The 15,223-nt window shown below is 40.0% G+C and overlaps 1 protein-coding gene across 1 annotated transcript in view; it reads left to right on the top strand.

The window, feature by feature from the left end:
* The first annotated feature begins 6,410 nt into the window (after positions 1-6,410).
* The window catches only part of C1QL4 (complement C1q like 4), a 263,397-nt gene continuing 254,584 nt past the window's right edge, over positions 6,411-15,223 (top strand). The window contains exon 1 of the mRNA XM_075334412.1: positions 6,411-7,560. Within this exon, the coding sequence (XP_075190527.1) occupies positions 6,994-7,560 (567 nt within the window). The 5' untranslated portion in view covers positions 6,411-6,993. The remainder of the gene's footprint in view (positions 7,561-15,223) is intronic.

The following is a 15,223-nucleotide window of genomic DNA, read 5'->3' as shown; positions in this document are numbered from 1 at the left end:
ATTTTCTTTCATATAGGCCCTTCAAAGTCACTTCAAATATGATGTGGTCCCTAAAAAATGGTTTCGTAAATTTTGTTGAAAAATTAGAAGTTGTTGATAATATTTTAACCCTTCTAACTTCCTAATAAAAAAAATTATGTTTAAAAAATGATGTTGAGTAAAGTAGAGATGTGGAAAATGTTATTTATTAACTCTTTTGTGTGACATAACTCTCTGCTTTAAGTGCATAACAATGATACAGCCACGTCAGCTTAACACTTAGATCACACTGAAAGCATGATTTAAATGGCTGTGGCAGAGATTGCACTGTTCCTCACCACCATCGACAACCCCGTGATGCGATCATGGGGCACCAATATATTCCCTTGGTATCGCTGGGTCAGTTGATGACCCCTGATGCTAGCATGACGTATTTCCTGTGAGAGTCGACAGAGCGGCGTCTCTCACAGGAATGCTGCATTTCTGCCGATCAGAGTGATGCTGCTCTGATCAGTAGAAATGCACAGGCGATCAGACTGTGCAGTGATAAAGTCTAATAGGAAGACTAGTAAAGTCAATAAAAAAAAATTGAAAAAAAGTTTTAAAAAATATGAAAAAAATAAAAAAAATAAAATTCAAATCACCCCCCAATGAAAAAAAAATAAATAATAATAATAATTATTATTATTAGTATTATTCTACAAATATTGTTATTGTTGCATTCAGAAATGCCCAATATAGCAAAATATATGTAATTCCCCTTTTTTTGCAATTTCACCGCACTTGGAATTTTTTTCCCGGTTTCAGGTACACTATTTGGTAAAACTAATAATTTCATTCAAATGTATAACTTGTCCAGCAAAAAACAAGCCCTCATATGACATAATTGACAGAAAAATAAAAAAAAAGGTATGGCTCTTGGAAAATGGGGAGGAAAAAACGAAAACAGAAAATTGCTCGGGGTGAACAGGTTAACAAGGAAATAGATGATTCCCTTTTTTGGCTCTCTTACACTGGAGTATAAAAAGGATGAACGCAATGTGAAAAAAATCGCATTGCACTTGGACCAATGTTAGTCAATGAGGCAGAATAGATCTGCAAGTTTTTTCTAAGCTCAAATTGGACTGAAAAAAAAAATCGCAGCGTGCTGGGGGATTGCACTCATCTTTCGGACACGACTCGTCAATGCAAGTCAATGGGTGCGAGCAGAAATTGGACACCACATGCATGTCCGTATGGCATTCGATTTATTTTTGATAGATTACCGTTCTGTAGCACACAGACTATAAATGGTCCTGTAAATGACTGTGGAATATTAGTTGCTGAGAAAAAAACCGCATCTGATACAGATGCTAGGCGAGACTAAAACCGCACACTCGCATAGTGCTTCCATGACATATGGAGTACCAAGCCGATTTTACTCATCCCGCTTTTCCGGTTGAGAATGACACCGCTTTTTTAAATGCCAGTGTGACAGTGCCCTTAATGTTTTAGTCAGCAGTTCTTTTCTGGGTGGGAGACTCCAGACATCATTCCCCCTCCTAATCATCATACCCCTCTACAGTCTGAACCTCTTACATTTTACATACTACAGCTTCAGTAGTGTCATACCAGTGCTAATAGGACATCGCCACTTAATTTCTAAATCAATCACGTTCCACTCTCGTTTCGTATAATTGCTTTGACAAAAGAGCATAATCCCAGTCATTACTTAAAATAATACCTCAGCTCCTGCAAAATTAATTTTATAGCCAGCAGTTATCACACTCTGCATTAATAGAAAGATAACTACACACTGTATATTGGAGTAAATATTTGTTTCACATCAGGCATCCTATCCCTTGATATTGAATGCATTAATGATCCCCGTGTTTACGTGGGTTTCCTCCGGGTTCTCCGGTTTCCTCCCACACTCCAAAGACAAAGTGATAGGGATATTAGATTGTGAGCCCCAATGGGGACAGTGATGCCATTGTATGTAAAGCGCTGTGGAATTAATGGCGCTATATAAGTGAATAATAATTATTATTAGTGATTAAAGCGGGCTTTACACGCAACAACATCGCTAACGAGATGTGGTTGGGGTCACAAAATTTGTGACGCACAACCGACCTCGTTAGCGACGTCGTTGAGTGTGAAACGCAGGAACGACCATTAACGATCAAAATTACTTACCTAATCGTTGATCGTTGACACGTTGTTCCTTTCCTGATTATCGTTGCTGTTGCAGGACGCAGATTGTTCGTCGTTCCTGTGGCAGCACATATCGCTTTGTGTGACACCGCAGGAACGAGGAACATCACCGTATCTGCGGCCACCCGCAATGAGGAAGGAAGAAGGTGGGCGGGATATTCCGGCGGCCCATCTCCGCCCCTCCGCTTCTCTTGGGCGGCCGCTTAGTGACGCCGCTGTGATGCCGCATGAACCGCCCCCTTAGAAAGGAGGCAGTTCGCTGGCCACAGTGACGTCGCTAGGCAGGTAAGTACGTGTGACGGGTGTAAGCAATGTTGTGTGCCACGGGCAGCAATTTGCCCGTGATGCACAACCGACGGGGGCGGGTGCTTTCACCAGCGACATCGCTAGCGATGTTGCTGTGTGTAAATCCCGCTTAAGAGTCAGAGGTCAATAGTCATGTTAAACCTGTCATGTTAAAGGGGTGGTTCACTACTTATTTTACAAGCCACATCAATATGATGTTGAGTAACAAGGCTTCTCTCAAATATCTTGTGCTGACAATAGTGCCTGTGACCGGCACTATTGTGGTCCGCTCAGCCACTTCTTGTAACCCCCGGGCTCCGTGATCTCTGATGTTTGGTGATGTCAGGTCAACTTCCAGTTAACATGACATCACCACGGCCGGCCACAGTCTTCCTGAGTGACTAGACTGGGGGCGGCGTTTCATCGCTCATCACAGCCCAGCATCGCTCTAGCTTGCTGCTCTCTGCAGTGAAGAAAAAGAGTAAGGAGATGCTGGGCTGTGACACTGGGCTGTGATGATGCGGTGACTCAGGAAGACTGGGGCCGGCCACGGAGATGTCAGGTCAACTGGAAGTTGATGATATAGGTAGGCAGAAAGGGGTTTTGCCGCACTATTACAAAAAAGTCAATGTTGATTAATTAATCTATTTCTTTGCACAGGTCAACACATTTCAGAGATCTGGTTTCCATTATCAGGACATAAAGGAAGAAACCAGCAATCTGTTGATGTCTTCTTTGATGTCCTGATGAAGGAGACCAGATCTCTGAAACACGTTGACTTGTGCAAAGAAATAAAGAGATAAATTAATCAACATTGACTTTTTGGTGATAGCGTGGCACAACCCCTTTCTGCCTACCTATATCTTCATTGTTCATCACTGAGGGCTGCAGCTCTTCGCATCAATATTAAGCCTTTATAGGAGCTGTGACTGTCACAACCAATCCAGATGAGTGTGAATACTTACACATACCTGGTGTCATACATGGTAGGACCCTATTTGCGCTTCCTTCCACAACCTATCCTACAACTGGTAGTTGACGTGACATCACCGACTCCCTGAGGTCACGGAGCCCAGGCGGTTACGAGAAGGGGATGAGTGGAACGCAATAGCGCCACTCACAGGCACTATTGGCAACACAAGGCATTTGAGAGAAGCCTTGTTTCTCAACATTATATTGATGTGGCTTGGAAAAATAAGTAGTGAACCACCCCTTTAATGTAAAGCATTTTTCTTGTCTGTAAAGAATAAGCTGGGAGTTCTTCCCTTGGCTTTGTTGGTCGCTGTCCAAGTGCTGAAGTGCCAATAGTTACAGCTATGCTCTACCTATGTCCTAGTATATCATGCTAGTTATGGCCACATAGTAAATGTCCCTGACCTGAGCATCTGAATGTAATTCTGAAAGAAATGCTCATTACTAAGGCAGGTGTTTAAGGAAAAGTTCTATTAATTTTCACATAAGGGCTTCATATCCTCCGCACATCTCTCCACTTGTCAGGTGTTCTTAGTTTGGCATCTGCAGCATTCAACACATAGGATGTGTGTGAACTCTTAATTATTCTGCAGGGCTCTCTGGGATTTACTGTACTAAGAAATAAAGTTATGAGCTTTATTTATATTGAGAGAGGTGTTTGCCACTTGACCCTCAACATCTTTTTCATCAAGATGTAGATTTAATATTGTGGTTTTTCCAGGCTCAGTCAATCTGTCCTTCTGCTGCTTGTCCAGACTGAGTTAAGTCTGGTAGTGGTCTCCATTCTACCTCTGGGATATGTATATACCACATCCAGCTTCCTATCACAGGCACAAGTTGAATGGTGTCTTCTACTGAAGACTGGGACTTAGACCAAATGCCTGATCATCTGACCTAGAACGGTTTACCAAATAGACATCAAGGAGGTTCCATTAGCTATAGTTTGCTCCTGTCCACAGTATTTCATAAGACATGTGGTTCTGAAATAGCTGTGCCATACTAAGTAGCATCACTCAGGATGTGACCACTTTGAACATTTTGATTTAGTTACTGGGGTCTTCAGCTTTCATCTTTAATCTGTGAGGGAACCCAGAAAAATGGACTAAACTCCCCTAGACCTAGAGCATCACCACAGAATAAATGAAGCATTACTCATTAGTGTCTGTGTATAAATATGTGGATGTGTTGGGGCTTCCAGAGCAAAATCATTAACATGTGGTTTGAATTGTGTTCTGCAAATTGTGTATGAAGAACTTTATTAAAATTCCCTTTGGTGGCTCTGAAAAATGTAAAAATATGAGAACAGCTTCTCTTTATATGCCCGCCACACCTTACAGCATTGTATATAACACAATGGGGACAAGATCTGCCTCCTTTTTATTAATTTGGGTTTTCTTCCTAAGGAAAGGAGTAATAAATACACCATGCTATTAGATAGACAGATAGATATATGGATGGATGGATGGATGGATGGATAGATGGATGGATAGAGGGATAGACAGTGGGATAGAGGCATAGATAGAGGGATATATAGAGGGATAGAGGGATATATAGAGGGATAGAGGGATATATAGAGGGATATATAGAGGGATAGAGGGATATATAGAGGGATATATAGAGGGATAGAGGGATATATAGAGGGATAGAGGGATATATAGAGGGATAGATAGAGGGATAGACAGTGGGATAGATAGAGGGATAGACAGTGGGATAGATGGATAGATGGATAGATAGAGGAATAGATGGATAGAGGGATATATAGAGGAATAGATGGATAGATGGATGGATAGATAGATAGATAGATAGATAGATAGATAGATAGATAGATAGATAGATAGATAGATAGATAGATAGATAGATAGATAGATGGATAGATAGGGGGATAGATAGGGGGATAGATAGATGGATAGATAGATGGATAGATAGAGGAATAGAGGGATAGATAGAGGAATAGAGGGATAGATAGAGGAATAGAGGGATAGATAGAGGGATAGAGGGATAGAGGGATAGATAGAGGGATAGAGGGATAGATAGAGGGATAGATGGATAGATAGATAGATAGATAGATAGATAGATAGATAGATAGATAGATAGATAGATAGATAGATAGATAGATAGATTGATAGCTAGAGGGTTCGACAGGGGGATAGATAGAGGGATATATAGAAGGATAGATGGATAGATAGATAGATAGATAGATAGATAGATAGATAGATAGATAGATAGATAGATAGAGGAATACATGGATGGCAGGAGAGAGGGATAGATGAATAGGCAGAGGGATATATATATATATATATATATATATATATATATATATATATATATATTAGATGACAGTGATATAATAGATAGATAGATAAAATCTATTAACAAAGGGAAAAATGATCTCAGAGATGTAGTAATGTAGTACAGAGAACACTTTATACATTTTTGTCCAATTGGCGGATCCATTACCATATTACGTATCTATATGAATATGCCATGTATGTTTGTGTGTCTATATATCTATCCATCTATATAGATCACTTTGTATTGGGCAATGAAGGCCTCTGACCTTTTCTATGCAGACCTGGAAGTCACATCTGTCCTGAGAAGGCTTTTTAATTGATTAATTGCTGATTGGGCTGCTCTGAGATGGGGTTTATGATCTTTTGCTGCACCCCTAGGTGATTCCTGCTGGATTTGTCAGCTCTTAATCAATCTCTACAGGGAAGGAGAGACAGGGAGACACAGGGAAAGTACTTAATTGCTCTGGGATGATACCAGCTCAGCATATAAAACACTTTCTTAAACAATGCTGCAGGTTTGCTGCTTACAAGCTTCTGTTTCCCAATAACCAGGTGATGAAATAAAGGACAACACAAGGGATGAATCCTAGGCTGGGGTTGAGCAGTGTGGAGCCAGTGAGATGTGCAGGATGCTCGCAGAGTGGTATACAGCCACCTCCTCTGTGCCCTGCTAGGTACCCTGTCTATGCCAATCTGCTTCTTTCTCATGTAAATGAGGAGAGCGCTGGTTTGCAGAGGATGGGATGGGATCAGACACCGTGCCTGCAGGCAGCTCAGCTCTCAGCTTCTCCTCCTCCTTCTCATGGCACCAGAGGTCGCTCTTATTTTCTTAAAGACAGTTCACACATTTTTGCCTTCACAGACCTCCCTTATCACTTGCATCTGAGCAGAGTTTCACAGAAGCTACGAGGTGATGCACACATCATGCCCATTTGAGCTGGCATGACAATAGGTGCCTTGGAGCGATACATCTGGAGTCTAGGCAGCAGACAAGGAACAGCTCCAGACAGGAAAAAGTTTGTGCTTCCTCATCTCAGCCCAGGAACCTCTGAACTCCAGGATAAGGAGCCAGCTGGGCAGGAGGACCTGTTAGATTGGCAACAGGTGGGCTCTGATCCATAGTGCAGCGGCACTGGAGGCTGGCTTTTCTCTCTGAGCTCATCCTTAAGAAGTTTTCACCATTACTTCCAAAAGTGAAGAAGACTTTCTAGCCCTGGCCGCGTCCAGGCTCAGCCGCAGGAAGAGGGTGATTGGGGCCGCCATAGGGGTGGCGATGGTGCTCATCCTTCTCATAGCCATCCCTTTACTGGTCAGTAGCTCGAAGACCAGTAGCCACTATGAGATGCTGGGCAGCTGCAGGATGGTGTGTGACCCGTACACCCCTCAGACACATGGGGCGTCCTCCGCAGAGTCCAGCCAGGAGTACGGGCTCATCTCCCCCCCGCCTCATCTACAGGGGAGCAAAGGGGACCAAGGGGCAAAGAAGGGCAAATCGGGACTGCGAGGCTTACCGGGACCTCCGGGACCACCCGGTCCTAAAGGACCACCCGGAGAGCCAGGACGACCGGGACCACCTGGCCCCCCAGGACCCGGACCGGGAGGATATGTGTCGTCCTATTACAGCCCCAAGATCGCCTTCTATGCGGGGCTGAGGAAGCCGCACGAGGGCTACGAGGTTTTACGCTTTGACGATGTTGTCACCAATGTGGGGAACTACTATGAGCCTTCAACGGGCAAGTTCACCTGCCCCCTGCCCGGCATCTACTTCTTCGCCTACCACGTGCTGATGAGAGGGGGGGACGGCACCAGCATGTGGGCAGACCTGATGAAGAACTCCCAGGTAAGATGGGGCAGCAATGCCCCGAGACATGGAAGAAGGATGTGCTGGGCACATGTGTGCAGGGCTGGGAAAGTAGAGGAAATATACATGGAATAGATATATATACATGTGTGTGTAAACATGCATATACACACAGACTATATACATGTACCCAACGTCTAGGAGCCATGCCCACCCCAGCCGGCTTGTGGAAACAGCAATTCAAAGTTGTCAGATAAGTGAAGGTTGTATTCAGCAAGTTGTCACCATGCCAGGTGCCGGTGGATACATGTACCATGTCCTGAGTACTGGGCAGGAATAGAATGGAGATCATATCGACAAGAGAACAGTAGCCACAAATCCTATATTACAAGAAATGTATAAGAAATGAATGTTTACTTTATTCACTTAATATAGTGCTCAGGATGGATGATGTGCAGAGTGATAATACCACTGTGCAAGGTATAAAGTGTCCTCAACAGGTGGAGAAGGAGTGAAGCCCCTAGATAACCCTACACAAGTGTCATCGGAAAATGGAATTACAACTTTAACACTTTTATTTATTTGTTAGTTTATCTATTTAAGAAATATACTTATATCTAATTTTATCTATGTATCTATCATCTATATCTATGTATTATCTTCTATCATCTCTATTTCTCTATCACTATCTAACTATCCATCTATATCTATTAATATCTATCTATCTATTTATTTATCAGTCTATCTATCTGTCTATCTATCTACCTATCTATCTCTCTATCATCTCTCTGTCCATTTCTCTATCACTATCTATCTAACTACCCATCTATATCTATCACTATCTATCTATCTAGCAGCTATCCCTCTATTCTATCTATATCTCTATATTATCTATCTATCTATCTATGTATCTATCTATCTATCTATCTATCTATCTATCTATCTATCTATCTATCTATCTATCTATCTATCTATCCCCCATAATTCTGATAAAGCTGAAATGAAATTGCTATTTCACCGTGAATGAAGTGTCCCTGACACTAATATGAATACATGATAACCCTAAACTTCAGACATCGCATGCGACTTCTTCATGTTGCGGATCACCCTGTGGTTTCCTCGCTTCTCTCTTGCGGTTTTCATCTTATATATGAAGGATGCGATTTCTGGATAGCCGCTATTTCTATATTGAGTCCAGTTGTTTCTTCAGTAGAGAATTCTACATTTCCAATTATATCACTACAGGGGGTTGTAGAGGGGCCATTTATAACAATTGCTTCTGAATGCTGAGATCCCGAGTATACAGAGAACATATACCCCCTGTGCACAGCTTCTTGGGGGGTGAAGGATTAATGCCCCCCAGGGACCCTCTTGTAAGCAGTTAGTTCTGTAAATTCGTTTCGTTAGAACATAACTCACTACAATGTAACTAATAGGATAACAAAATGTGATGGGGGACTGTTCCCTCCCTGCTGCACATTACTACATTACCGGGACCGTAAATGCTATAAACACCTATTAGATGGGTGTCACTGACATAAAAGTAGCATTGATCAGTCCTTCTTCTTACCATCTAACGAATAATGATCCTTCCTGATCTGAGGCGATGCACAGGCTCCAGGACAATCAATATCATCCAAATTCAGTAACTTTCCAACGTCTCCTGCTCTTAGTCTGTACTAGTGGCATAATGTGGGACATGCGACATTTTCATTAATGGTTTCTAAAAGTTTGATACCAATGTATATTAATGTGAAAAATATAATGGAGTATTTTAGATTATCAGAATAAATTCCTGCAATATCTGTCTGTCTGTCTATTGTCCAGCACCTATCTGAATTGTTCCCTGCATTTACATACCAATTAGCTGCCATAATATTGATATTCGTGTCCCTATTTATTATTAAAGTCCCCTCCTTGTGACATGTGCGCTCTGCTGTTCCTGTGATGCCAGGGATGAGCCGGTGACATTGGGGAGGGGGCGCCAGCTGCTGCCTCTCCCCTGGTGCTCATTAAGTGGCACACTTTACTCCAGTTATTTGTTTAAGCTTCATGTCTACACTGACTTTATCCATCCTGCTCCCAACATTGGAGGCTTCCAGGGTCTAAATCCTGCTCCAAGTGTCCTTTGCCTCTGCATAGTGGCTGCATCACCTTCATGTCTCTGTAACATCCCCAGGTAGGAAGGAGCCTTTATTGAAGTGACAGCAAGGTTGGGCGTGTGAACAATGAGTGACATGTTGTGTAGCACAGGAGCATCAACAAGGATTACACAGAGATGTTTATCCTGCAGTTGGAGCTGCTGAATATTTTATAGGGAGCTCAGACAGTGATCTATATTATCCCCCTCTCCCCTCCCTCCTTCCCTTATATATCTATCAAAACCAAAGTCTCCATCACTAGTCACCATTCAACAGGGACTAACTTTTTAAAGATTTTGGATCCTCCCGGATTCATTAGATGTTAATAGGTTTTATTTGTGTGGTGGAAAAAATGATCTCCCTCTTCAGGTGTGCTGATCTGGAGTGTGAAAGCTAGAAAGAAAAACATCTGATAGGACAGATAAAACATATAGGGATAGATAGATAGATAGATAGATAGATAGATAGAAAGATAGAAACATACATATATAAATAGATAGAAAGATAATAGATAGATGATAGAGGGATAGATAGATACATAGATAGATAGAAAGATAGAAACATACATATATAAATAGATAGACAGAAAGATAATAGATAGATGATAGATAGAGGGATAGATAGATAGATAAATAGATAGTAATAGATAGATTAGAATTATAGAAAGATAATAGATAGATTAGATAGACAGACAAATAGATAGAAAGATAATAGATTAGCTAGCTAGATAGATAGATAGAAGGATAGATAGAAGGATATATAGAGGGATAGATAGAAAGATAATAGATTAGATAGATAGACAGATAGATAGATGGATACATAGATAGATAGAGAGAGAAAGATAATAGACTGATAGAAAGATAATAGATTAGATAGAGACAGAAAGACAGATAGATAGATAGATAGATAGATAAAGGGATAAAGGGATAGAGGGATAGATAGATAGATAGATAGATAGATAGATAGATAGAAGGATAGATAGATAGATAGAGGGATAGATAGAAATATAATAGATTAAATAGACAGATAGATGGATACATAGATAGTAGATAAAGAGAGAAAGATAATAGATAGACTGATAGATAGAAAGATAATAGATTAGATAGAGACAGAAAGACAGATAGATAGATAGATAGAGGGATAGATAGATAGATGATAGAATAATAAAAAATTAAACAGACTAACCACGAACAATTAATGTAAAATAATTTAATGATTTTCATATGTGAGGTCAAGAGGGTACTTAGATGGATAGTGAGACGACAGATAGATAGATAGATGGATAGATAGTTAGATGGATAGAGGGATAGATGGATAGATAGATGGTAGATAGAAGGATAGATAGATGGATACATAGATAGATAGATAGATAGATAGATACATGGATAGATAGATTATAGAAAGATAGATGACTTAATAGACTAATGACTTTCATATGTGAAATCAAGGAAAACGTATCAATTTTGCATAGTTAGAGCGAAAGATAGGTTGTTTAACACTTAGCTGTATAAAGATAGTTTAATGATAGACAGACAGACAGACAGACAGATAGATAAACTTCTTAGTTTGGCCTCACCATAGACTAGAACAGGTTGTATTACATTTGTATGCCCACTTCAAAGGACAGTTTCTCCACTGCTCAGCATCACAGCAGGTGAACTCAAATGAATAACATAAAACCATGACATGATGAAAGATCCAGGCTGAAAATGAGACAGCAGTGAAATTGTTAATGGTGCTGCAGCCTGAGAGGTCAGCTCAGCAGGTGGAGGACTGGGAAGCTCAAGCATAGGGATCATTTATCAAGGAGCATAGGGGTTACCCATGACAAAAGAAGGACAATCTACTTGATTTTCCAGTCTGCATTTCCAGCTCCAGTCAGAATGCCTACAACAAAGCAGCTGCACTAATTGAGGCGATCCATGCTGTACAGTCATGTAGGAGCTGCTTCACAGGAATTTGTGGGATTTCAGAGTTAATAGCAAAAAAAGCAGAAATATGAGAACTGTTATTAGGATTGAAGGAGAGGAAAGAGATGCTAATGAGGAAAAACAGTCTGATTAATTGAACATGCAACATTCTGCATTGATAATGTAATCAAATTTAAGACATATTTCAACAATGAAAGTTAAACCAAAGAATATAATTGTATTGACATATTTTATAAAGAAATAGAAAAACAATCTGTGCATCTTTCTATAAATACAACATAAGTCCAAATATAACTACGATTGACCAAGAAAAGACAAAATGGCTGTAAGAAAAAAGGACTAACTGACCACCTTAGCAGTCATCTGAAACGCATCATATAGGAGATATTTTAGCCAAATAGGAGATATATATATACATATATATATATATATATATATATATATATATCCTATTTATTTAAAGAAAATTCTGTGTAATTATTATTATTTTTATTATTAAATTCTGTGTTTATAACTCCTATTGACGGCAGAATTAATACTATATGAGCATCTTAGAGTTAGCTGTTGTTGGCCTTACATCACAGAGCTCAGTTTCTGTAACAGGTAGCAGTGAGATAAAGGATACCCTGCCCTCCTGCTTGTGCACAAGGTTTCTTATAAATATGTAAATTATTCTGCTTAAATTTCAAAAATAGAAATCTTTAAAAGTATGCAAATTCTACAAATGCATAAAGTAAGCACCGAGCAGTGGCCAGGACAACTTGTCTATAGCCAGGCATATAATTAAATGCTAGTACATGAGACATAATACAATAAATGTATCTGAATATGTTTAGCTACACCCCAAATCACTAATTTGTTTAGATACTATCAAATCAAACTGATGGGTTTAAAAATTGGAATATTTTTTAGAGAGAGTCACAGACATTAGATGGACTCATAGACAGATAAATAGATGACAGATACAGATAACTAGCTAGATAGATAGATAACAGATAGATGGATGGATGCAACAAAGAAAAAAAGACTGACAACACTTCCAATAGTGTGAACAAGTGCGTATCTGTTCATGATACATAATGTCTACAAAAAAAGAGGAATAGTTGTAAACTATAGTGGCAAAGCTTTGCTTTACTACTAATAACATTCTAGATTTTTTTTAGGTGTTTAACATATTAAAATGGCCATTTTAATACCTGCCCAGTAGCCATGTCACGACAACCTCATTGTACTGGGTCCTATTATATCCTACTGCCTCTATCTGGGCTCCTAAAAGCATGGATGGAAGGATAGATAGATGAATAGATAGATAGATAGATAGATAGATAGATTGATAGATAGATAGATAGATAGATAGATAGATAGATAGATAGATGGTTAGATGGTTAGATGAATAGATAGATAAATAGATAGTTAGATGAATAGATAGATAGATAGATTGATCGATAGAGATAGATAGATTGATTGATATAGATAGATAGATAGATAGATAGATAGATAGATAGGCAGAGAGATAGATTTTTGATTCATTTAGTTTTATGATACTGTTTTTTACACTTCCCATAAAAGAAAAATACATCTGTATAAAGTATCTATTTGGTCTTCATGATAGTAGTCATTGTGACTTGTGCTTCAGAATCTTATGACGACTTGATCACTAATTCCCTATAAGGGACAAAATATCCAAATTACTGATACCACTCAGTGATGTGCCATACACGATCACCCTGGTTACATCGTTTGCATAACTGATATATATATTGTTTGTATTTGGGACATTTACTATTTCTAAATCATTTTGTTAGAATCAGCATTATAGAAGCCTAACTTTATCAGGCTGAAGACATTAACATAAGCAGAAGGTTGATCTTGATGGACTTGTGGCTTTTCAGTCTTTGCAGCCCTGTAGTAGAGACAACAGACTATTGTACGTGATTTGTATACCTCTTTTTCTGATATCAAGAAAATCCCAAGTTCTCTGACATTTTTGAAAATTAAAGAAAAATGTTATTATGAAAGACTTTGGAATTTGCATTGGAGAAAAATAGTTTAAAAAAAAAAAAAAAAAAAAAGGGTATGATAGGCTACACACACTGACATTGTGATCACCCTGTAATAACAGAGGACGGCTAAATCTGCAGCATACCGGCGTATATTCATCATGGATCACTGAACGTAAACATGATAGATTATTAGCAAAATGTAATATGCATCCTGCATTGTTATGAAGCACTTTTATTTGCTGTATCTGTATTGTACTTGTACTTGTCACTAGGGTTATGTGCACAGTAGACTTTACAGTTCTTAAAAGGGCTTCCACAGTCAGGGTTAGTGCTAGCTATTCCATCTATCAGAGCACAGGTGTTGCTCTGGCCTTTTCTCTTTTATCCTTCACACTTTAATAGGATTTGGATTTTCACAAGGGCCCCTGGGTTGAGTAGCTGTTGGCTGGTGGGGTGGGATGACAGAGGATAGTTAGGAATCCACGTCAAAGGCAGGTGGTCTGGAAAAGGGGGTAAAACGTCAGGCAGGAGGGAAGTCAGAAAACAAGCCAAGGTCTGTAACAGGAAAAAGCACTAGCAAAACTGGAGCTGAGATCAAGGGTGCAGACCAGGTCAAGCAGAACCTATAACTGACAGTGTTAGAAGGTCAGGGAATTAAACAGTGTGAGCGCCAACCAGGGCTCAGAGAAGGGAGTTAGTTGGTAACTAAGTGGAGTTAGCCCCTAAGATCCTTGTCTCGATGGCCTTTAATGGAGGGGCGACTCAACAAGGCGATAGAAGCAGAAGCAAAGGGTACAAGTATTGAAGTGGATACAACAGTACTATCCTATGCAATCAACTTTCTGACCTGCAGCTGACCTGATTACAATATACAATATAATATTCATTGGCGACAGAAAAAAGATATTCAAATGATTGGTTATGGCAAGGCAGTCAGAATGATGTCACATTTTTATGACATGCTAGTTTCATAATATACACATTAGTTTGGCATGATTTAGTCCACAATTGCTGCTAACTTGGAAATTCCATGAGTTCTGTAGGAAGTAACCTGCTGCTAATCCATCAAAGGACTTCTACGTGGGACCGGTTAGACAACTATAGCTGTGTAGTTCAGAGGCATATCTAATAAAGGCATATGCCCCAAGTAATGGAAAGCAATAAGATGCATTACCTTGGCCAGGGTACTTAGATGCAAGACTGAAAGAAAGCCTATCTATACTTCTCTTGGGATCTTTAGATGCCAATATGGAATGATTATCACTGGGACCCCACAGAGTAATGACATTACTACTGAAATAGGAAAGTGTCACGATGATGACTGTGGATAGACTCAGGGCCTGATTTTCTTTACCATCTTAGACCATGCACATTAAATGGGTTTTTTTTCCTTTGGGCACATGAGAAGGTAACTCCCTCTTCTGTTGTAGCAGCAAACTTCTCAGTTCTGCTCAGCTGTCTGCAGTTGATCACTTCCGGCCTGGATACAGGTCCTCTGCTTCCTGCAGAGGGTGCTGGTTATTCAGTTCAGTCTGGAGCCAGGCCTGGATATGTGAGGAGGTACTTGCTGCTGCTGTTGCTGGTGCTGGTGCTCCTGCTGCTGCTGTTGCTGCTGTCGTCGTCATCT

The sequence above is a fragment of the Anomaloglossus baeobatrachus genome, chromosome 2, assembly GCF_048569485.1.
Source record: "Anomaloglossus baeobatrachus isolate aAnoBae1 chromosome 2, aAnoBae1.hap1, whole genome shotgun sequence".
NCBI classification, from domain to species: Eukaryota; Metazoa; Chordata; class Amphibia; order Anura; family Aromobatidae; genus Anomaloglossus; species Anomaloglossus baeobatrachus.
Note: the sequence above shows the minus strand (reverse complement) of the source record. Positions and strands in the feature narration are given on the sequence as shown.